General features: G+C 43.5%; 1 protein-coding gene across 5 annotated transcripts in view; it reads right to left on the bottom strand.

Annotated features, from left to right (window-relative positions):
• The window catches only part of CRYL1 (crystallin lambda 1), a 63,284-nt gene extending 39,634 nt beyond the window's left edge, over positions 1–23,650 (bottom strand). The window contains exons 1-3 of one of the 5 annotated variants that reach the window (XM_064441186.1): positions 23,514–23,650; positions 20,784–20,891; positions 3,281–3,407 (exon numbers count right to left, since the gene is read on the bottom strand). In XM_064441186.1, the coding sequence (XP_064297256.1) occupies positions 3,281–3,407; positions 20,784–20,891; positions 23,514–23,545 (267 nt within the window). In that variant the 5' untranslated portion in view covers positions 23,546–23,650. Of the gene's footprint in view, positions 1–3,280; positions 3,408–20,783; positions 20,892–23,267; positions 23,382–23,490 lie in introns of those variants that run through there. The other 4 variants (XM_064441182.1, XM_064441183.1, XM_064441184.1 and 1 more) reach the window with 4 other exon arrangements.
• Positions 23,651–23,901: the final 251 nt, after the last annotated feature.

Here is a 23,901-nt window from a genome sequence, read left to right as displayed (position 1 = left end):
AGAACACTTACACTCATAGGTCACAATTAGTTCATTTTGTCCTTCCAGGTTCAAAGCTACACTCAGCAATGCTTCTAAAGTTTAATACTGTTCAGCCAGAAAGTAGTCTTTTTGTTGCTGAAATCAGGCTGTGAGCCTAGAATTGATTCTTTCAAGTCTATACCATTCCCGCTCCAAGAGCAAATTAAACACTAGTTCAAATAATTTTCCCACATACATTGTGTATTTGTTAACACTTCATATCAAACCAGAACTGGATGCTATGGTTTGAAACAGATAACCTGATATTAATACCACCAATAGTGTTTCACATGTACAGTTTGTTACCCACAGGCATCCTGCAGCTACTTTTTTTTTTTTAATTTATATGCTTAATGACTACATGTTAAAAGACAAACAGTTATCCCAGGTAGACTGTCACTATTCAGAGACTATCAACACAACACCACTGTCTTCAACTACCTGAAGGGACCACACAGAGAAGCCAGATTCGTCTCAGAGGTCTGTGGTGGTAGGATAAGGGGCAAGTCTAAAGTTGCAAGAAGGGAAATTCCAATTAGATATTAGGAAAGAAGTTTAACAATGACAGTAATAAAATGTAACAAGTTACCCAAAGAGACCAGAAGTGTTTATCCTTAGGGATATTAAAAACTCAGCTGCACAAATCCTGAGTAAGCTGATGTAAGTTGGTCCCACAGCAGGTTGGACTAGATGACTTCCACAGGTCCCTTCCAACTCAAAATAACTTTGGTTCTGCAACATTAGCTTCATGCCTCTTTCATAGATCAGCTGATGGTGGGAGGGATGGATGATGTATCCCTGATTTAATCGGAAGTAGCATGCAGGACCTTGTTCAAAAATCTTAGTGCCGAAGAGCCTCTCTAAGAGGAACAACCGCATACTAAGATTCAACATCCCTGTAGGAGCAACAAGAGCCAAGAACTCCATCACAGCTGTGCTTAGCTTCAAAAGATGACAGTAAAATAAAAGTGAGGATACTAAGGAGATGCAAAGTTGGCAGTAAGAAGGATCAGATCCTTACAGGTAGCATACACAGAAAGTAAATACACCATATGGCCATACCAGGTAGTAAGAAACACTTGAAAGGGCAAAAGGAAACAGGCAGAACTAGGAGAGCCTACTACAAACAAGGCAGCAGCCTTCACAAAACTGAGGCAGTACCCAAATTAATATGGTCACATAGGATTGATAATTTGTTCAAAACAAGACAAAACAAAGCAGACAGACACACATAGAACCCCAGAAATTTACAAGAGGAATCATTTAAAAAAAATCCCTTCTTTCTTCAAAGTCCATGGAGAAGAAGAATGCTTAGGACTAAGAGGCAATCAGTACAGGCATATGATTATCTGGAAAACACACACAGAACAGTGATTTCTTTGCAACTGTTCTGTTTCTTCTTCTAATCCTTGAAGACTGAAACCATAGTCCTGGAACTCCCAGGGTCTGTTTCAAGTCACAGAACAGTTCTGGGGAACCAGAACCAAGGTTTTGATATGGTTTGCATACCCAATACAGTGAACAGTGATGTACAACTACTCACTTGAAACAAAACTGAAGGTACCCTATTTTGGTACCAAAGAGCAGAGGAGTGGCAAGTGTGACGCAACTTTTAAGGCAACTTCAGGAAAGATCTCAACAATAAGCCTGTAAGCCCTATGCCTCTATCAAGCAAGTTAAGAGAAAAGGGTACCACTGAATGGGGAAGAACCAAAGCAACTTTTTCAGAGGGAAGTCCTGATTCACAGACCTAGCAGAATTCTTCAAAGGAAGCAGCAAGCACAGGCACAGAAGTCACACAGCTGATGCAGTCAGTGTGAATGCCCAGAAGTCTTGCAACAAAAAAATTGACGGTTTCAAGGAAGTTAACTGGTCACATGAGATGAAAGGTCCTTTCATTGACAGTAACAGTAAAGAGACAGTAAGCAGACAGTAGGAAGAACACTCAGTTTTTACTCAGTGGAAGATGCTGACCAGTGTTGTTTCACAGATACCTGTACCTTTTGTTATATCCATTCATAAATGACCTGAAAGTTAGCTCATAAAATTAAGTCAGTCATCATCATTACAACCGCAAACATTTGTAGAAAGACTTTGCAGGATTGAATGACTAGACAATAAATTTGCACATTAAACTCAGTAGAAGTATGTGATACATATGTGAAAGCAATAGTATGAACTGACAAGCTCTGAGCTCATTACTGATGGAGTGAGATACTGGGGTAACAGTATAGAGTTTCATGATCTGGAGAAAAGGAATTGAACACAAAATAGTATACCACTGTAAAAAATCTATAGCGCATTCACACCTTGACTCCTGTGTGAGGCTTTGCTCTGCTTCCCATTCTCTCCTCCTCCACCTCACCAGCTTGGGAGGAAGAAAAGGTCTGGAAATCTGTCCCCTTTTAATTGGATGTGTTGCAGCTAAGCAGACTGTGGGATTTACAGCCTGAAACAGTATAAATTGTAAATTCTTGGGTGCAGCACACATAAATGTAGGGACAGTTAATAGTACAACACTGGAATAATACTGGGGGACTATGCAGGGTAGAAGATGCCAAGCCCAATGCAAACTCATTCATACTTTATCCCAGAAATGGTCCCCGATTTACCTATTGCCAGTGAGCATGGTTATAATAATAGTGCTATAACATTATATTAAGCAGCCACAGACTATCAGGTTCAGTAATACAGCTTGTTCCCCATCCCAATTTTACTGAGCAGCAGATTCCAGCCCTATATATCAACCCTGTCCTTAATACCCTTAACACTGTCAGATAGCTGCTTTGGCTACAGTGCTGCCCACAGTCAGAAGTCACCCCTGGACATAGCCATACTCACTGCCTTCCTGAGGTACCTCGAGAGGAAGAAACACATTTTAGTCCCAGCACTAGAATGTGTGGTTGTTCCCCAAGATACTACCTCTCCCCCAAGAATCTCCTGCCCCCCATCGCCCCACATTCATCTAACGTGTACAGTCTTTGTTACACATGGACATAAGCAATGCTCTCTTGGCTTAGCCAGCCACCAGCCTCTTCCAACATAACCCAAAAGAAACTTGCAAGGACTCTCGAGTAGGGAAATCCTGCAAAGAGGCACCATTTCCTATGTCAAGATACTAGGCTAGAAAGAACTTTAACAAGCAGAACCATCCTTATGTGGTGAGGATGTTTAACTCTCCATTGCCCGCTGAATGCACAGTACGGCTCTTGATTATCTTTCTAAACTGTTTGCTAGGAGTTGTCAAATCTTCGCTTACCTGAATGAAAGTAGCACCCTCTACTGCTGCCTTCAGGTCTGTACAGATGCTAATGAGAGCCAACTGCTGCTCCGCACTCAAAGCTCCTTTCAGGAATCCCGACTCCTCCAGCTGCTTTGTTTGTTTACTGACAGAAACAAAACACACATTTAAATACTTTATCATTGTTAAGCCACCATTAATTATTTAAAAAGCTTCCTATCAACCCAGTAGTATAATGCTATTTGCCATGCCACTGCATATATTTATACTTAAAAGATATAAAGGTTAGTTTCAGTTTGCTCCCTCCACCTTACAACATTTTTCTTCTCTTCAAACATGGACAGCTCTAAGATCTACTTCTAGGCACAAGCTTGTCACCACCTCAAACCTGTTTTCACCGGTGCAGGATCAGCAAGAGTTTTTATACTCATGTTTAACGGGAGGAGAAGTCCCTTTACAAAAAACAGCTTTTCTTCTGTTATGGAGCCTCACTACAGGAACACTGTTTAACTGTACAGAAATAAATAGATACATTCCATGTAGCCAGGAGTCTACCCTTAAAAAACCATAATGACTACAGAAAAAGTGTCATGAAACTGAAGTAGTTACTAAATTGAGTGGCCAGAGCTTGAAATGAATGTTCAAGTACACACCATTGCTGGGGCTGGACATGACACCTCAGAAGTCTCTACAGTTTGAAACACTTGAAAATGGCTTGCTTGCTCTGGACTTTCAAAACTGTTAAAAGTCACTTAGAGGAGCTATTTGCACAGAAATTAGGTGGAATTAAACTATCTGATGACAATCAACCTAAAGCTATCTGATGTAGCCATTATCAGGGTTAAATCTGTTAGTTACCTCAAGTCAGAACTCCTCTGAGCCCTTGGTTATTATTCAGCAGAAATTGCTCATCCCAAAGAGGAGAAAATTGAGCTGATGATCAGTAACAGGGGAAAAAAAATTAAATAATCCTTTCTTCTCCCTACCAATCTAGTTCTGAAGCTTTACTTCTTTTTGGATGCCTTTTTTCATGATAAATAAATTTTACTTGCCACCCAGTTGGAGGGTGGAAAAGCTGTAGCAAGCAGAGAAGCTGTACAGCCTGCACATAGTGCATCTTTGTACTTCACTAATCACATAACTGCATATAGAAATAATCAGTGATCCATCATGTGTTTCTTAAGTGACTGTGGCACTGGGGCACATGTGCCAGTCTTTGTTAGGGGCTTTACGGGACAGTGCATGTTAAATAGGCAAAACTTATTTATACAGGCCCAGATGATCTCCACTCCAAGCCAAACCTCAGTCCTTAATACACCTGCCCAGGCCCCTCCATGTTCCTGGACAGTAATACTGGATTTATTTTTGTATCTAGAGACTTCAGAGGAGATGGGACCCCATATGTTTGTCTCAATCTACAGCAGCCAGGGACAGAAAGCATCCTTAGTCCTTATGAAGCAGGGCAGGCAGCCCACCACCAGACTGGGGTGTCAGCCCCAGACTGCGTCACCAGTCCAGCTCCAGCACTTGCATCCTGCAGCAGCATTTCCTCACCGCCTGCCAGTGACACCGCTGCAGCCACCTTTACATCAGCAATCCCGAACAAACCAGACAGGGAGCAAGTGGACCTCACAAACCAGACAGGGAGCAAGTGGACCTCACAAACCAGACAGGGAGCAAGTGGACCTCACAAACCAGACAGGGAGCAAGTGGACCTCACAAACCAGACAGGGAGCAAGTGGACCTCAGCTCTCAGTTGCTTTATGAGGTGGCAGGAGGTGTCATCTCTATTTTTCAAGCAGCATTTTAAATTAATTGAAAAGGGAGAGGGATGTAGATCACTGCCTCCATCTTTCTTCTCTCTTTACTCTTTCCAGGCCATCTGCTGTGCAACACGTGATAATGCACTCTCAGTTTGTCAAACCATCCCTTTATTTAGAGCTCATTCCTGCCAACAAGTCCATAGCTCAAACAAAAAATAAGCTGCCTCCTCCAGATGTCCTAAACAAAATGAGTGCGATTCATCTCTCCTACCCTGTCAACATCCACATCTGAGACAATCTTCAGCTCTCTTAAAGAAACACTTAGTTCTCCCTTCAGGTGCATTTGTCTGATCTTTTTTAGGCACCCAAGTATGTAATCCATCTTGTCTTATGATGGAAATGCCTATTTCTCCCCAAAGAAAATAGCTCAGAATGAGACATGTAGACCACAGTATTCTGAAGTCACCAAAGGTGACTACTTACTGCAGCTCCTACTTAACTATACAGAAGCAAATCAAACCTCAGCAGAGATTCACTGGGCCCTCAAATCTTTAGCTTGAACTGGCTTATTAAATCTACTGTTAATTTCCAAAGAATCAGAATTTTACTTTGTCCTGGTTTCATCTGGGACAGAGTTAATTTTCTTCGTAGTAGCTAGTATGGGGCTATGTTTTGGATTCGTGCTGGAAACAGTGGTGATAATGCGGAGATGCTTTAGTTATTGCTAAGTAGTGCTCACACTAGTCAAGGACTTTTTCAGCTTCCCATGCTCTGCTGGGTGCACCAGGAGCTGGGAGGGGACACAGCCAGGACAGCTGACCCAAACTGACTAAAGGGATATTCCATACCGTATGACATCATGCTCAGTATATAAAGCTGGGGGGAAAAAAAGGAAGGGGGGGGGATGTGTCTTCCCAAGTAACGATTATGCTTGATTCCCTGGAGATGGCCGAACTCCTGCCTGCTGATGGGAAGTAGTGATTGAATAACTTGTTTTGGTTTGCTTTCACATGCAGCTTTTGCTTTACCTATTAAACTGTCTTTATCTCAACCCACAAGTTTCCTCACTTTTACTCTTCCAATTCTCTCCTCCATCCCACGTGGGGGGAGTGAGCGAGCTGTTGCTTGGTTGCTGACTGGCGCTAACCCAGAACAGCATCCATGTTGTGTTGTGTCCAAGAAAATACAGCAAATACAGGCTCTACCACTTTTATCGTAGCTTTATTAAGAGGTCATAACATCTGCTCTGCAAGTAAGTTACTTTGATGTCCTTTCTTCCCCTCAAAGTAGTGGAAGAGAGAACATTTGTTTCCCAGCAAACAAAACAGCTTCTTAATATATCTTTCTGACACCAACCCAGAGCAGCAATACCTTATCCTGGGAACAACTCCTCTAAAAATCAAGGTAAGGAACACTCAGTGGCTACTTAGCAGTAGCCAAAAAATGCATAGAGCAGTTCTGCTCCTGGTTTAGCACATCAGTCAGAGGAAACAAATACCTTCAGATCACCATGGACTTTGTACATTAAATCAAAGAATTTCCAATAACTTGGAAGTAGATAAAATGCAAACAAAGGCTCTGTTTGAAACTGGTAAAGGTGACAGTGCACCTTCTAAACCAGAATAAACACCCATATTTCATATTGGAAAGAACAAAACCACCACCAACAACAACCCACATACATGTGCATGCACAGCGCTAACTCCTACAAGCATTAACTTTCTCCCCTCCAATGAACTGCTTCAGCAATTAACTCCAGAAAATAATTTCTGTACTGCAAGTTCCAACACTTCTTTATTTTTGTCAGAGCTGATAATGGACAATGATTTTTGACTCTCAGGCAGAGCACACCTGGGTAAAAACTAGGCCTTGCATTCTGTTTACATTGGACAAGAGCTTTGAAAAGGTTCAATTCATTCTTAGCTGGAAAACAAAGCCAAAAGTCATATACTTTTTAGACACTGCTCAGGTCTGTCCTGTATGCTTCCATGGAGTCACTTAGACTTGGCGCCAAAATTAGTACTCCTACCAGTTTATGCAGTCCAAAACCGATGAAAAAAAGAGTTCCATTAATAGCTTTCTGCCTCTTTTCACAAATGTGGATTTAGGCTCAAAAACCCAGACCTTTCCTACCCAAAGTTAAAGTAGTCAGAAATTCTCTTCTGGTAAGTTTTGTTTAAAAGCACTTCAAGAAAGAAAGAAAAATAAAAAGGGAAAAAAGAAGAAAGTGCACACCCCTCCAGGCTGCATCACAGAAATAAGCAGGATGAGTTTTCAAGTCAAGTTTCTGGTTTGGTTTCTTAACAACACAGCAAATGGACGGCTGAAAAGCACAGACTCCTGCCTTTGAACAATCGGCATAGTAAAAAATAGGAAGCAGGAAGCTTCAGATCCATTTTTCCAAGCTGCCAGGGTACACCACAGCTTGCTAGGCAGGAGCTCCACACAAGACTTAAGGCTTCCAGCACACTACAGGTGCCAGTGCTTCACCTGTAAAGAAACAGGTGCACCTAAACTAGAGGATCCAAACTTCTGACTCCTTCACACCTTGTGAGGCAAGATGGTAAGGAACCATCATAGAATTATTTAGGTTGGAAAAGACCTTTAAGATCATCAAGTCCAACCATTAACCTAGCATTGCCAAGTCTACCACCAAACCATATGCCTAAGCCACATCTACAGCCTTTTAAATACCTCCAGGGATGATGACTCAACCGCTTCCCTGGGCACCCTCTTCCAATGCTTGACAAACCTTTCAGTGAAGAAATTTTTCCTAATATCCAATCTAAACCTCCCCTCAGCACAACTTGAATCCGTTTCCTCTAATTCAAATGGTCTTAACTCTCCATTCATCAGAAGTTCGTTTCCCAGGTGCACTTGCCCAAATCCAGCATCCTCCTCTTGCTCGTAGGCTGTATATTTCTTTTAAAAAATAAATCCAAATTTTAAGTTTGAAGAGACAGCAGAATTATTTCTTTCTTTGAAGAAAAGGGTGATATTCTTGTTCACTTTCTGTGCAACATGACATTAATCTTATCCTCCCCAGTCCTCTGAAACTCCACTCCATGACTGGTAACTGAGGGATTCAAAAAGGCTAGAGTGACAGACTAAGAGAGCAACCAAGAGACCTGATTTTTATTGTTCTTCCACAGGTTTTCACAGAAGTTTGCAGCACCTGTCTCCTGTTCCATACCTTTCTTTCTCTGCCAGTGATGATCATCCTATCATTTCTGCTTCTCTGTCATAAGCCATTACACAATACACTGTGCACCAAGAACACCATTTCTTAATTAACCCACAAAACCACCATCTTCCTACTTTGGAACTTAAGGCTGGATCGATTTTTCCTCATAAACAAAAATCTTCCTGTTAACACCACCATTCTTCATGCTAGCCGTTTATTTAAATTAGTATGGCTATTTAAAGCATGGAATAGGAAATACAATTTACACATTACTCAAATTTTGGCCTTCCTGCCCAGGAAAGTTTTGGGTTTTTTTCCCCACCCCCTTCACCAACATTAATGACATTCTGGCTGTTTTGTTCCACAAGACAGTTTTAAGTCTTCCAAATGCTAAACCCTTTTTATATTCCCCTGCGGTACTGGATTGCCCCCACTTCTGTGGCAAAGGAAGGGAGCTTCCCCTAGTATTTATCATACATTAAGGCACAAACCAGACTGGTTTGTACATCCAGCAGTGCACCACTGACCTCTATTGGATGACTTTTTATTCATCCTAGATGATCATTCATTCGTCATTCAGTCTAGACTTCAGGGTGATCACGCCTGAAGATGACCACAGAGTGACATCATTGCAGCCATGTCCGTAGGATACACCACAGGACTTTGCTTTGCAATTGTATAGCCTTCACATTTTGAAGAGTTTGACTAGTACTTGTAAGGTATTTGAAGAATGAAGAATTCACATCCATAAGAAAATACTACTTCCTTTTAGAGCCCACACTCTGTCTACCTCCAAAGTTTTACTGCTGTACCTGACTGCCCGTGTCAACACTACTCTGGGAACTGAGACAGTATTTGCTTCAAGATAAGGCACCCAATCTATAATAACACTCCTGATCACATAAACTGCCTGGAATGCTCATGGTTACAAATACTATTCTAAGTTTTACAGAAGGACCTTGCAAGTGATGCTAATACTTAACTCATCTTGTTCACACCCCGTTGCCTCACCTTTATCCACAGCTACAATTGGGCAGTCCTACTATTCAGCCCACATTGTTGAAACAAGGAAGTACTTGTAAAATTAAAGACCACTTAATCACAAACTTACTCCTCAAACCAGCAAGGAGAAGGGAGAACAAGAGAAGACAACAGCAATATTATTCTTCACAAGTTCAGTCAACCACCACTGCCCAAAGACTAGGACTATGAACCAGTCATGGTACCATGCTGTCTTATGAAGTCTGATGAATGAGAGGGTAGTTGGGATGGCAAAAACAACCCAAAACAACAAACCATCACCAGCCCCATATACCTACCCGGAGACACAACAGACCAAACAGGCAACTGAAAGCCCCTGACACTGGGCCCAGCTGACTGTCTACACATGCAACAGTCAAATAGTAAACAGCTAATACTGAGTTGCAGTTGGCCATAAGAATGCATTAACAATCACCTTCCCTTTTTCTGTTTTGCCCAGTCTGAAAGTAAGCAGACAACACAACACCATGGAAAAGTTATTACACATTATATCTTCTTGAAACAGCAATACAAGCTGGACCTGTCGTATATATGTTTCTGCACAGACGAGAGAGATCCAGCACTGTGAAATGCACTTCATCCATAGCAATAGCAGTATATTAAAGAGGGACAGTTACACATCTGCCTTTGACACAGTTTTGAAGGGGCACAGAGCAAAGGACTACGGAGGAATCAGGACATAGCATAAAAGCATGGTGATGCACAAAAGCCAAAGTCCCGAGATCTCCTAAAGTTCACAGAATCACAGAAACTCAGGTTGGAAGGGACCTCAGGGATCATCTAGTCCAACCTTTCTAGGAAGAGCAGAGTCTAAACAAGATGGCCCAGCACCCTGTCCAGGCGATTCTTAAAGGTGTCCAACGTGGCCAAGTCAACCACTTCCCTGGGGAGATTATTCCAATGGGTGACTGTCCTCACCGTGAAAAATTTCCCTCTTGTGTGCAATTGGAATCTCCCCAAGAGCAACGTGTGTCCATTCCCCCTTGTCCTTTCCGTGCGACTCCGTGTAAAAAGGGAGTCTCCATCTTCTTTGTAACTACGCCTGAAGTACTGGTACATGGTGATGAGATCCCCTCTGAGCCTCCTTTTCTCAAGGCTGAACAAACCCAGGTCTCCCAGCCTATCCTCATATGGCAGGCTTCCCAGTCCTTGGATCATCTTGGTGACCCTTCTCTGGACCCCTTCCAGCCTGTCCACATCCTTTTTGTATAGGGGGGACCAGAACTGGACACAGTACTCCAGGTGTGGTCTGACAAGGGCTGAGTAGAGTGGGATAATGACTTCTTTCTCTCTGCTGGTGATGCCCTTTTTGATGCAACCCAGCATCCCGTTGGCCTTCTTGGCCGCAGCAGCACACTGTTCGCTCATGTTGAGCTTCCTGCCCACCAGGACCCCCAGGTCCCTTTCCACAGAGCTGCTCTCCAGCCAGGTGGATCCCAGTCTGTGCTGCACTCCTGGATGATGTTTTCCCAGGTGCATGACCTTACACTTCTCCTTGTTGAACTTCATAAGGTTCTTGCTGGCCCACTCCTCCAGCCTATCCAGATCTCCCTGCAGAGCAGCTCTCCCTTCTGGAGTGTCCACTTCCCCACTCAACTTGGTGTCATCAGCAAATTTCATCAGGCTACACTTGATGCCGGTATCCAGATCACTTATAAAGATGTTGAATAACATTGGGCCCAATATCAATCCCTGGGGGACTCCACTAGTGACAGGTTGCCAGTTTGAGAAAGAGCTATTTACCACCACCCTTTGGGTGCAGCCTGTCAGCCAGTTCCCCACCCACTGCACAGACCACTTGTCTAGGCCATAACACATCAATTTCTCCAGGAGGAGACTGTGGGGGACCGTATCAAAGGCCTTGGAGAAGTCCAGGTAGGCAATGTCCACTGCCCGCCCCATGTCAACCAGGCAAGTCACTTTGTCATAGAAGGCCACCAGGTTTGTCAAGCACAATCTGCCTTTAGTGAAGCCATGTTGGCTTTTCCCAATCACGTGCTTCATTTGACTTGTGATGGCCCCCAGGAGGATTCATTCCATAACTTTCCCAGGGATTGAAGTAAGGCTGATGGGTCTATAGTTACCCGGATCCTCCCTTGAGCCCTTCTTGTAGATGAGGAAGGCAGATGTTACCCCTCAGTCCTCAGGGACATCCCCCGTTCTCCATGACTTCTCAAAGATTATGGAGAGCAGCCTTGCCATGATGTCAGCAAGCTCCCTCAACACCCTCGGGTGGATGGCGTCAGGGCCCATTGATTTGTGGGGGTCAAGCTCCTGTAGTTCATATACTAACTCTTCCTTTGCCAATGGTGGGTCGGTGTTCGGTTCAATTGGCAATTTTGCTCTCAAAGCCTGGGACCCAACAGTGCTGATAAAGACCGAGGTAAAGGAGGTGTTGAGGACCTCTGCCTTTTCTGCATCATTCGTGATTGATTCTCCTTTTCCATTTAACAGTGGGCCTATGTTTTCCTTCTTTTTCTGCTTATGATTGACATGTCTGAAGAACCCTTTCTTGTTATTTTTTATGTCTACAGCCAGTTTCAATTCAAATTGGGCTTTTGCTTTTCTGACTGCATCTCTGCACTCTCTGGCTATGCCCTTGTAGTTCTTGGTGGACAATCCTCCACTTCTCCATCTCTGGTATGCTTCCCTTTTGGATTTGAGTAGACCCAGGAGGTCACGGTTGAGCCATGCGGGCCTCTTGCTCCGCTTACTTCCTTTTCCTTTGTAGGGGATAAATTGGCTTTGTGCTTCCAATAGAGAGTTCTTGAAGAATTCCCAGCACTCACTAGCTCCTTTGTATTCCATGGAAGACTCCCACCAAATCCCTCCCAAGTGAGCCCTGCGTGACCTCTGAAGTTTGCTCTTCTAAAATCCAGAACCCTTGTCTTAGAGCTGACCTTCAACACACTCAGCAGGATCCCGAACTCCACAATATTGTGGTCACTGCAGCCAAGGTTATCACTAACCGAGATATTACAAAGCAGGCTTTCTCGGTTTGTGAATAGCAAGTCCAGCAGCGCCTCCTTCCTGGTTGGCACATCTAGCATTTGTATCAGGAAACAGTCCTCTATACATTCCAGGAACTTGGTAGATGACATGCAAGCTGCCGTATTGTTCTTCCAGATGTCTGGGTAGTTGAAGTCACCCATCAGGACCAGGTTCTGTTGGCCAGAAGCTTGCTCTAGTGCCCCAAATATAATTTCGTCGGCTTCGTCACTGTGGTTAGGTTGATAGCAGATGCCCACTGTGAGGTCCTGCTTGGAGATGACCCCTTTGACTTTAACCCAGAGGCATTCAACAGAGCAGTCACAATCACCATAGACGACTTCGATACATTCAAGATGTTCCTTGATGTAGAGTGCAACTCCTCCACCTCTTCTACCTTGCCTGTCTTTACAAAAGAGCTTGTAACCGTCCATTGCGATGCCCCAGTCTTTTGAGGTGTCACACCATGTTTCAGTTACTCCTATGATGTCGTACCCTTCTGAGTGGGCACAGAGCTCCAGTTCCTCCTGTTTGTTACCCAGACTGAGTGCATTTGTGTACATACACTTGAGGTGTTTACACTCTTTTGTTTCACCTCTTGGGAGACAGCTAAGGAACCTTTTGTCACCACACTGCTTGGCCTGACTTACTCCCCCGTTGGATGTGCTGGTGTGTTTTCTCCATGGATCCCACCCCCCAAGTCCTTCAGTTTAAAGCCCGCCTCACCAAATTAGCCAGCCTACTACTGAAGATTCCCCTACCCCTTTTAGACAGATGGATTCCATCCCTCCCTAGCATGTTGTCGTCACTGAAGAACACCCCATTGTCGTAAAAGCCAAACCGCTCACGATGGCACCAACCACGTAGCCAAGAGTCGATATACATTATGCGCCTGTTTCTGGCTGCTCCCTTCCCTCAAACTGGCAAAATGGAAGAGAAGATCACTTGAGCGCCAATGTTTTTCCACTTGCTCCCCCAGGGATTCGAAAAATCTTCCTTGATTTTACCCAGGTTACAGCTCTCAGTGTCATTCATGCCTACACGAAATAGTAATAGCAGATAGTAGTCTGTTTTCCTGATGAGCTGTGGCACCCTCACAGCAACGTCTCAGACCTTGGCTCCTGGGAGGAAGCATACCTCTTGTGACTCCCTGTCAGGTCGGCAGATGGGTGCCTCAGTACCCTTCAACAGAGAGTCACCCACCACAAGCACTCGTCATTTCTTTTTATGATATCCACTGTATGTTGCTGGTACAGTTCCCCCTTGCAGGGAACTTTGCAGACTTTGCTCATGGGTATCCTCAGTTGCTAAGGCTTCATACCTGTTTCTAATTGTGATGGTGGAGGGTGCAGGCTGATGTGGAATCCTGCTCTTGTGAGTCACCAGGGTCCACAGTGCCTCATTCTCAGTGGTGTCTGCCACAGGAACATGATTCTGAAGCCACCTGTTTATCTCTGCCTCAGCTCCTCTAATACTGCGCAGCCTCTTAACCATTTTCTGCAGTTTAGCCACCTGACGTAACAAGTCATCAACCTGTGCACACCTCGTGCAGGTACTTACTTTTTCGTCACGAGGGGTGTTTGGGCATTTGCCGCAACCTCCTCCCTGTACTGATGTGTCCTTTCTTACCAGACCCATCTGGGTGGATGAGGCTGACATCCCAGGGGCTTTCACTGAATGAACAGCGGTTTTAGCTCTGAGGTGAGTGCCCACCATTTTGCCCAAGGCCAAAGCACTTGCCTGAGCTGTAGACCTACAAGTGGGCTGCGGTGTCCCTCCTGCTCACCCTGCCTGCACGAACTGCTGTGCAAACTGCCACACCACACCCTTCTGATGCGCCATGCCCTGTTTGCCCGTCCTGTTCGCCACGCTCCCTAGGGGCCGTTTAAATCTCCCACCATTGCTTCTGGCAGCGCCCCACGCCACATCAGCTGCACGTCAGCCTCGCTCGTGAGAGCTGCCAGCTCCTGATGGGTCCACTCTGCTCACCGCCAGGCTTCTCAGGTACAGGGAACCACTTTGCCTGCCCCGATCTAGCACTGCGCCACGGGACTCACCTTTGCCGCCGCTGAGCTCCTTGCTGACTCCGTTATCACACACAAACTGTTTTCCAGCCATGGCACTCTCAGGATGCCTATACCAGCATTACACAAACAGCAGCAAAGATTTTGTAATAGGAAAATACAGTTACAGTCATTTTTCCAGGGTAAATGCAGAGTCACCAATATTGCCGAACATGAACAGGGTATGCAACTCATCACAAGTCACCTCTTACCCTTAGAGGATCAATTCCAATGCTGTCTCTAGATCTAGTGAGCTAAGTAAGTTTACTCATTATGTTTATCAAGATTCTTTGGGCATCCTGGCATTAGAACTGACAGGTTTATGCTGGGAAACCTTCCTGCTAGGAAGCATTTTCTATGGTTCTTAATATTTTGTTTGTGTAAGTTTAGGTTCAAGATGGAAATTCTCACCAAAACAAAAGTTGGCCTACCTAAAACAGACCCACAGTTCCCATCACTGCTTCTGACCATGCAGACCCCAGCCTGAAACCTGAGTCTCCCACACAGTCACAAACTGGCTGGAAGGGGTCCTGGGAAGTCTCCAGTCCATCTTGCACCTGCACCAGAGCTATTGTAACACAAGATGATGTTAGCCTTGGTTTAGTGTAGCCAAGCCGTAAAAGCCTTCAGGGATGGAAATTTCACCAGCTTTTTGGACAACCTGTTACTTCTGCATACTAGGCTGCCCTGGTTTCAGCTGGGATAATTTTCTTTCTAGTAGCTGATATAGTGCTGTGTTTTGGATTTAGGATGAGGAAAATGTTGATAGCAACAACTAAAACATCAATGTGTTAAGTAGTGCTTACACTAGGTCAAGGACTCTTCCAGCCTCCCATGCTCTGCCAGATACACAAGAAGCTGGGAAGGGAAGGGACACAGCCAGGACAGCTGATCCAAACTGGCCAAAGGGATATTCTATACCATATAACATCATGCTCAGTACATTAACTAAGGGAAGTTGGCTGCAAGGTGGGCAGCAACCACTGTTTGGGGCCTAGTGGGGCATCAGGCAGCAAGTGGTGAATGGTTGCATCACTTGTTTTTTTTTCCCCCCCGGGTTTTGCCTCTCTGTTTTCCTTTTCATTACAATATTATTATTATATTTTCATTATTAAACTGTTCTTATCTCAACCCATGAGTTTTCTTTCTTTTGCCCTTCCAATTCTCTCCCTCATCCCTCTGGATTGGGGGTGGGGGGCCTTAGCGAGCAGCTGTGTGGTGTTTAACTGCCTGCCAGGTTAAATCACACACAGGCAAAAGTCAACACCATAACCATTGCCAAAACACAGCCTTTGTAATTGCAAAAAGCAGCCTTAATTATATCATGTATTCCAGCTGCCCAGGGACTGGCTGCCACACAGGAATGAGGTAAGAAGACAACATTTCCCTCTAGAGGTATTTTTGACTACAGAATGGCCAGGCAGAACTTTTGGAAAGATGGAATCTATCCCCTTCCAAAGCCTATTAACACATTCTCTAGTTAGTTCTGCAAATGAAGCCATCTTCCCTAGCTAGTTAACTGCACTTTTCAGGGAGGGTGTGGGGGTGGATAAAATTGAAATGTAGAATCAAGCGTACAATTTAGCACAAGCTTCACGTGCCAGTGTCAGGCAATCAAGATCAAAATATACCTTAGTAAGATTTGTCTACTTAGGTGTCCCCTCAAAGGAGGTGTATAAGACTATCAAGGAAGACCTGAGCCAAGCTGCATTTTGCCCTTGATACAGTGTCAATACAAACAATATAGACCAGAGACTGGAAGAGGAAGCCCGCTTGGGAAAAGAATCTAACCACACAGCCATGGAACATGTCATGAGCTAGGAAAAGACAGCAAAGCCTGTATTAGTGTATGTCTCATGCCACAAAACCAATCCAGTAAGCTGTTCCCCTTTTTGTACAAAGAGGGCATAAGAGGGCACCAGACTGCAAGAAGTAGCATACAAATGTCTCTTCTAGAGTCTAGTCTCCCCCTGGAACAAGAAAGATTATAAGCTTGAGTTACAGGGAACAGTCTTTCAAAACTCTGTCTATAACAAAGTCACAGGCATAGATACAGTCTACTTTCCTGGTCCTGCAACCTGCCATACACTGGGCACATCGTTGCAAGTTCCAGATTGCCATTCACAACAGCACACAATTCAAAGTAATTCTCTCTGCTTGGCCGGGGTGGGCAGGGAAATACTACTTTTTTCTAGCCCCTGCATCTTGTTTGTTTTTCATAGCAATTGTGCTTCTAGAGCGCATAAAAAGTTAAGGTTGCTTAGTGCAATACTGCACCTCATATCACATCCAATAAAATTTATGGTTAAATTAATACTTAATGAAGAGAGGAAGTGTGACATTCTGATCTCAAGACTGCTTGGCTCCAACTCTTTAAAGGCCAAATGTCTTTGCAGAAGAGCAACTTATAGTCAGATAAAGCTCACATTCAAGTAATTTTCACTGAACAGCCTCACTTTTAAGTTTAGATTCAGTACCACGCAACCTTAGCACCATACATCAATTTTCAGAAGGCAGAGTTCTGTAGAATTCCGATCTGGAAGAACAGAACTCAGTAATAATTTCTTTTAATTTTAATTAAAGTGAAATTAATTTAAATTTAAGGAAGAGGGTCCCTATTATTTAATAAAGAGAGGGTCAAAGTTGCTTCCCTTCCAACCAAATACTTCCATGTGTTGATACGACTACTGCATTTCACTTGTATCTAAGTAATAAACCTAGCAATAGTAATTTTATGTTCCCATAACCCTAGGTACTACCACCACCTCAAAGTCAACTTCAATCCGTCCCAGAAAATTTTTCTACTTGGGCTAAGAAAAGAAAGGAAGGATCAGATGATAGAAGAGAGTTCCTAGCATAAATTTACTGCATACATAGTTCAATAATTAGTGCAGTTGAATATAATAATGTAGTTTTAAAAATAATCTTGCCTTTATGTTTTAGCACAGAAGATCTCAGGAAGTAGTCTAAGATTTTTTTTTTCTTAAGTTAGCTTAGCCTTTATGCATACAACTGTTTGGGTTTTATATATTAAAAACAGTTACCTGCTCCTGTGTCCTGGAGGAAATAGTTTTGTAGCTAAGTAAATACCATATTTAATCAGCATGTACATCTAGAAAGAAATTCTCAGAATGCATGCACAAATATCCAAGTTTTAGTATCCTTTTCAGAGTCAACTAAACTTTTTGCCCTTGCATTAGTCTTCCATTCTAAATGCAAGAACTGGTCTATATAAAACATGAACCAGTTACACAAGGGGAAAAAATACAGCATTTCTACTGTAATTAATCAGTCTTTATCTTCAGCATAATTATGTTCAGAACAGTAGTACAGTAACTACTTGAAAAAATATTACATATTACAAGAACCATAAAGGTTATTTGAGGGGCATGCACTAAAGCACTTCTGCATCATCTGTTTTAGGATTACTTTCAGAAATAGGGTACTAATTTTCCTAATTCTCATTATTTTAAAGGTTATTAATCTTGCATTCAAATCAGAATCACACTGACTCAGAAGAAAGCATACTAGATATGAAAAAGTTACATTTTTCCAAAGCAGGTTACTACAGCATGTATTCAGTAGGTCAAGTGTTGCATAAAGCTGTTCATTAGTTTGTTACTTCAGCAGAACAAAAGGTTGTTCCATTAGAGCAGACACTGGTTAATGATGTCACCAGTACACCTAGTTCAATCCAATGGGTGGTCATTTTGTGTGTCAGGGCACTGACTGCCACGCGTCTGGCAACAGGTAGATAGGTAGCAAATCCATCATACCATGTTAGGCCTTAGTAAACACACTCTCCTTTTTTTTTCTTGTATCTGGTCTACTGATATTGTGGCGACATGATATGTATTTCTACTTGTTTCAGTAGATCCAAATTCCATACTTCAATCTTATTTTCTACCCCTGTACCATGTAACCAAGTGTTCTGAATAAATTTACAGAGTACATTTCAGATTTTCCATACAGATACCTGCAGGCTCTCATGATGATTGTAGGTCCATCCCAGACTCACTCCACTCCTCTTGCAGGACTACACACCCCTGCTGCCCACCTACTGTTGTGTGAGAGTTGAATTAATTAGGTTAATGAACCCTGAGATGCCCTTTACATAAATTCAGAATGCATTACAAGTCAATGTAGTAAGTCTGTCACATAAAATAATAAATGTTGTCATTTCTGTCAAAGAAGTATCATCACCTTTTGGAAGTAAAGTGAATGTGGTTTACTACTCAAATCCCACTTCTCTTGTTTTGAGAAGGGACTACAAACAGTCCTCTATACCCTCCAGTTTCTTCTTAACTTGTAGAATACCTCCATACACTAGAAGTTCATGGACTGCACACTAGAGTAGAACAAATACTTTTCAGTACTAAAACAAACAAAAAAACCTCCACTAAAAATCTTATGCCTAAAAACTTCCCTAGAAGTACTAGCTGTTTGGAGATAAAAAGGAAAGCAAATCCCAGCAAGTCCAGAGAAGTAGCCACCAACTGGCTTTGTCAGTTACCCTCTCCTGTGAGCCCTTGTTACATACTCAAGCTCCAGCTCTTACACAAGCATAATATCAGGAACTCAGAGGGATTTACTGCAGGTTGTGTGATACAAAATCAGCACAAAGAAGTTCAAGTTTGACCATATTTTGATAGATGCAATCATTAAAATACTTGTTGAAGGAAGCGCATAGCTTGTATTCTTGTCACAAAAGCTATGCTGCAACTGGGCTTTTTAACTAGGCTGTTACAACAGCCAAGACACACAAGTTAATTATATGTTAAGAACACCTTATGTAAAAGGTAAAACCAGCTTTGAACTCCTATAGGACAGCACAGACACACCCAAATAGCACTCTACCCTATTACAGATGACATTTTATGCTTCACTTTTTCAAGCCGAAAACCTTGGAAGACTGAAGTCCTCATTTTGCTATTAGAAAAAAAAAATTTAGGGGCAGCTGCTGTCTTTAGTAATGCAGACTGCAGAACTGCTCCCTCCGCAATAGTCCAGAATTTCATTGTGGCTACCGTTATGACAGCAATTCTGCAAAAACCACTGTCATCTAGGTGTAACAAAAGAGATGTGTTAGTCAGACTGAACCTGGAAAGAGAGGTTTGCGGAAAGAAAAAAAAAATTGTAGTAAATAGATTTTCCTCCTCTTTTATTATCAAGCCTTTTTTAGCAAATCTTACCTGATAGCACATACAGTTTAACTTCTAAACTCCAACAACTAAACTGATCTACAAGGGGCTCCTGAAGTCAATCCTCCCTGCTATAAGCCTTGTGACAGAAAACAATCAGGATGCGACACACTACAATTATCTTTTTAGGTGCAGCTTCTTCCCCATACTGGCTGACATATTTCACTCCAAGGCATCATGAAGGGAGAGCTGACCTATTTAGATTGATGCTGATCATGAAGCAACCTGAACTTTACAATTAAATGTTGATACAGCAATATAAGATTGTTCACCAAACCACTTTATAAATGCACTCTCTCAAGGGCATACAAAAAGCTGTATTTTAGGTCCAGCAAGAAGAGGGTGAATAGAATCAACCAGCCACTGTCCCTTGTAGATTAAAAACTAAGGGCCAAAGAAAGCAACTGAGGAGCCAGGTTGAAAACAAACAAAAGTGAATAGCTCTTCACACAGTGAGCAGTAAAGCTGCAGAACACAAAGTCCTTTGGCAAGGAAGCCGCAAAAGGATTTACACAGGTTCAAAGGAAGGTTAGAGAAATACTTGGAAGAAATCTAGTTAGAGTTACTGAATACATAAGCAACTTCTAGGCACTGAAGGTTGGGGGAGGGGAGCAGACAGGCAGGACTTGAACTTGTAGCTCTGTCGTGTACCAAACGCACATGGCTTCAGCCGTAGCGCCACAGGGCAACAGAATAAAGGGCTGCAGGATTGTTGGTCTGAACCAGTGCAATCGTTCTTATATTCACACTCTTAAATTTGCTCCTTCTAAAGATGTTTCCCAGCCTCTGCTAAAACTGATCAGTGGTTGCATCGTTAGTAGAACTAGTAATCTGTTCTTCTAGGATTCAAAAAAATGTTAGTTTAAGAATTTTAAAAAATCCTAGTTATAACACTAATAATTGTAGCAGGGCTCCTCAGCAATCCATATTAACCTAATATCATTTTGAATGTGTCTGTTGTCTTTCTATGCAGAAAGTCTTAGGATCATTTTAAGTTTAGCCTATAGGTAACTTAATCCCAGTAAACATTGCTTCAAGAATTCAGATCTAAACTTAAGCTCTTAAATCATTACTTAAGAATTAAAGTAGTCTTCAGAAGCATCACTGAGAGATTTGGGAGCACAGTTCTTCCAATCTTAACAGGACCTGTACTTCTAAGTCAGTCCTTCTTCCAAGCTTAAAATCTATGTTCCCTTAAATAGTAAGACATGACTGTTCATTCATAGTTACAGAAATGGCAGTTTTGTTACAATCCTAGTCACTTCAAGTCAGGTGACCTACCGAATGTTTTCCAGTGCACTCATTAGCTGTTGCTGTGCAATATCATAAAGTTTCACTTTGAAGCCTCCAGCAGCAAACACCATGGCCCAGCTGCGACCAATGAGTCCACTGAAAAGAAAATAAATATCAGCTAATTAATAAAGAAGCATTTATGTTGGGGAAGGGGGTCTGACAAGCATTGCAAGAAGTAAAACAGAGCTTGGATTCTTCAACACTTGATGAAAAAATTGGTTACATATTGATAAGAAACAATTCTCGAACAGAGAAATATCCTTTGCTAGCTGTGTAGCCGCTTCTCTGAGAGCTGGGAAAAGGTAATGAGGAAGAAAAAGACAAAACAGGAAAAGGACAGTAGAATCCAGAACAGTAGGAACCACTACTTGGGACACTGGGCTCACGTATCAGCAGTTTTGTCACTTGCAATCTTAACCTGGAGTTGGTGCATGGAATTACATTAGAGATTTTTTTAATTATTATTTTAAAACTCATCTGTTTGGTTCATAGTCTGAAGACAGACACCAGCCCATTGGTCTAAAAGTTCAGGATCCTGCTTCAGAGATGATTAAAAAAAAACCTAAGGCCCAGCTATCACAGTCATGGGTCACCTACAATTTAGGAAGTACCATAAGCATGGTGGGTGGGAAGGAACCTAACCAAACAAAAAACCCAAACAGCTATGGGTTTGACACAGCTTTTCCACCTACTGACCTCTAGCACTACCCTTATTTTTAGATGAAGCACCCTACCATGCTGGAGGCATGCAGGAACAGTCTGCCTACATCTTTTGGTAAAGTCACATTACTGAGAAATACAAAGGAAACTTGCAGTAAGTGACAATTTTATCACATCTCAAAACAATGCAGGTTTTAACTTAATTAGATGCAGGTGAGTTTATAGACAATCTAAATATTAGATTTATAGCAGGCATCAGCCTATTCAAACAGAAGCACCAAGGAACAGTATAGTAAGCTTAAACAACCTGAGATCACAAAAAAAAACCCCACCTCCTTAACAAAGACAAGAGCAGAACTCCATACTCATGACTTGTTACAGTGGGGTTTTCATAATTACATGTATTTCCTGTCATTTCCAAAATCACTGTATTTTTAGCATTAAACTTAAGCTGCCTTTAGCAGCTGGAAAAAGCAAGTCCACTAGGGCATCAATAAGAGATTAAAAGGAGAGTAAAAGTCAGAGAAAAGCAATAGGAGTGATAAGGAAAGAAGGAAGAAAAAACAGGCACATGTTCAACCTTTGATTTAAATATAAAAAAAAGAACAAAACAGGAAGTTTCAGGAAACAGCAGGAAATCTGTGGAAATAATGGGGACAAAAAAAGAGGAAACTTTGCAAAGTGTTGTTAAGCAGACAGTAAGTTCTCACTCAAAATTTACCATTTAAAACAAAAAAAAACACACAAGTTCACCATAATAAGCCCAGTAAGACTTCAGAAGCTCGCAGCAACACACCACACACTTATGGAAAAAGTAAGGCATGGGCCAAGGTTTGTTAGCTACTGTAGCCTCCTGGGTAACAAGTATTTCTAAAATAAAAGCATTTGGATCACTTAAACAAGTATATCTGAGCTATCAGTATCTTTATAAGCTAGCATCACCTTTTTTGAATTGCACTTTTAAATTAAGTTTCCTTAAAGTCAGTGTTTGACAAAAAATTTTTTTTTCTTTTATTTTGAACCAGGTTTTTAGGATTGTGGTTTTTTTTTCCTTTTGAACTATGGAGTGTACAAAATAACACCAGCTCTCCCAACCCTTCTTGCACCTACAGCAAATAAAAGCTCCCAGAGCACCACCAGTAAGAGCCAGCTTTGTCACCACCACATGACAGTGCCAAGACATGTGACCCAAGACCTCAAGCGGACTCACTAATAGTTTGTTGCAGCCCACACCTTTAGCACAGAGTTACATTGGTGAGTAGGGGGCTGTTACTGGGAAGTTTTTTTTCCCTCCCCACAAGATTAACTTCAAATAGAGAACTTGAGTTTCAGCTGAAGAACAGGTTGAAACAAGGCATTCCCACACATGTCAGAAATAATACCGCTGTATCTTGCGGCAACAAAGTATTACTGCAGGAGTGCCCAAGAGAAACTCAGGAGTTTCTTGACGTAGTTGACAAACTGGATCTTAAAGCTGTGCTTAGATTTCTCCACTCCTCTTGCACTTACACACACAAAACATTCCAATGAAAAGGGTTAGCAGTCTTTCAAACCTGAAGGATGACTTACTTGAGCTGTAGATGTTTGTTTAGTTTGGGTTGGGTTTTTTTTTTTTGAAGGACAGAGCTGTCAGGGACTTAAGCAAAGACATTCTTCCCAATGAGCCACAGAGGTGCATTCACACATACCCCCCGGTTCCCGGCCTCTGGCAGCAGCACAAACCCGCCGCTGGCCAGACCCCCCTCGCACCGCCCCTCTGCCCCTGCCCCAGCCCGGCCCTCCCCAGCGCGGGCTCCACATGCCGAAACCCACCCGCTGCCGAGTTAGCACCTGCCCGCCGCATGCGACGCCGTGGAGAGCCGAGGCGGCAAGCCCACCCACCGCCACGCCGAGGCGGCAAGCCCACGGCCCCGCGGGACGGACCTCGCCGGGACGGCCCCGCGCCCCTCCGGGCACCGGCTCCCGGAGCCCCCGGGGGCCGGGCCGAGCCGGGCCGGGCCGGGCCGGCACCTCCTCCGCGAGGGGCTGCACCTACCCGCGGGAGAGGAGAGGCTTTACCTGCCGATGATGGCGACCTGTGAGGGCTCCATGCCGGCGGGTCAGGGCCGGGAGATGCGTGATAGGTCAGCAGCCCCACTGCCACCTCTGCCTTAATGCGCGCCCGCCCCCACCCACGGCTCCCGCCATGTCACGGCCGCCCCTATTGGCTCCTGCTACGAGCGCTCCGATTGGCTGCGCGCCGCGCCCCTCAGCGGCCGCTCCTCGAGTCGCCCAGCAGCCTTCGCCTCCCCGACGGAAAAAGCCCGCCCACAGGCGAGGCGGGGCGCGAGCGGCTTCGCTCACCCGCACCCGGAGCTGTCCCCCGCCCCCGGCCTCACCTGGGCCGAGTCCCGCTCGACTCCTTGTCCTCACGGCTCTCCGCGGGGCGGAGCGGGGCGGCACGGCC

The sequence above is a fragment of the Phalacrocorax carbo genome, chromosome 1, assembly GCF_963921805.1.
Source record: "Phalacrocorax carbo chromosome 1, bPhaCar2.1, whole genome shotgun sequence".
Classification (NCBI taxonomy): domain Eukaryota; kingdom Metazoa; phylum Chordata; class Aves; order Suliformes; family Phalacrocoracidae; genus Phalacrocorax; species Phalacrocorax carbo.
The sequence above is the reverse complement of the archived record's forward strand: the minus strand, read 5'-3'. Positions and strand labels throughout refer to the sequence as shown.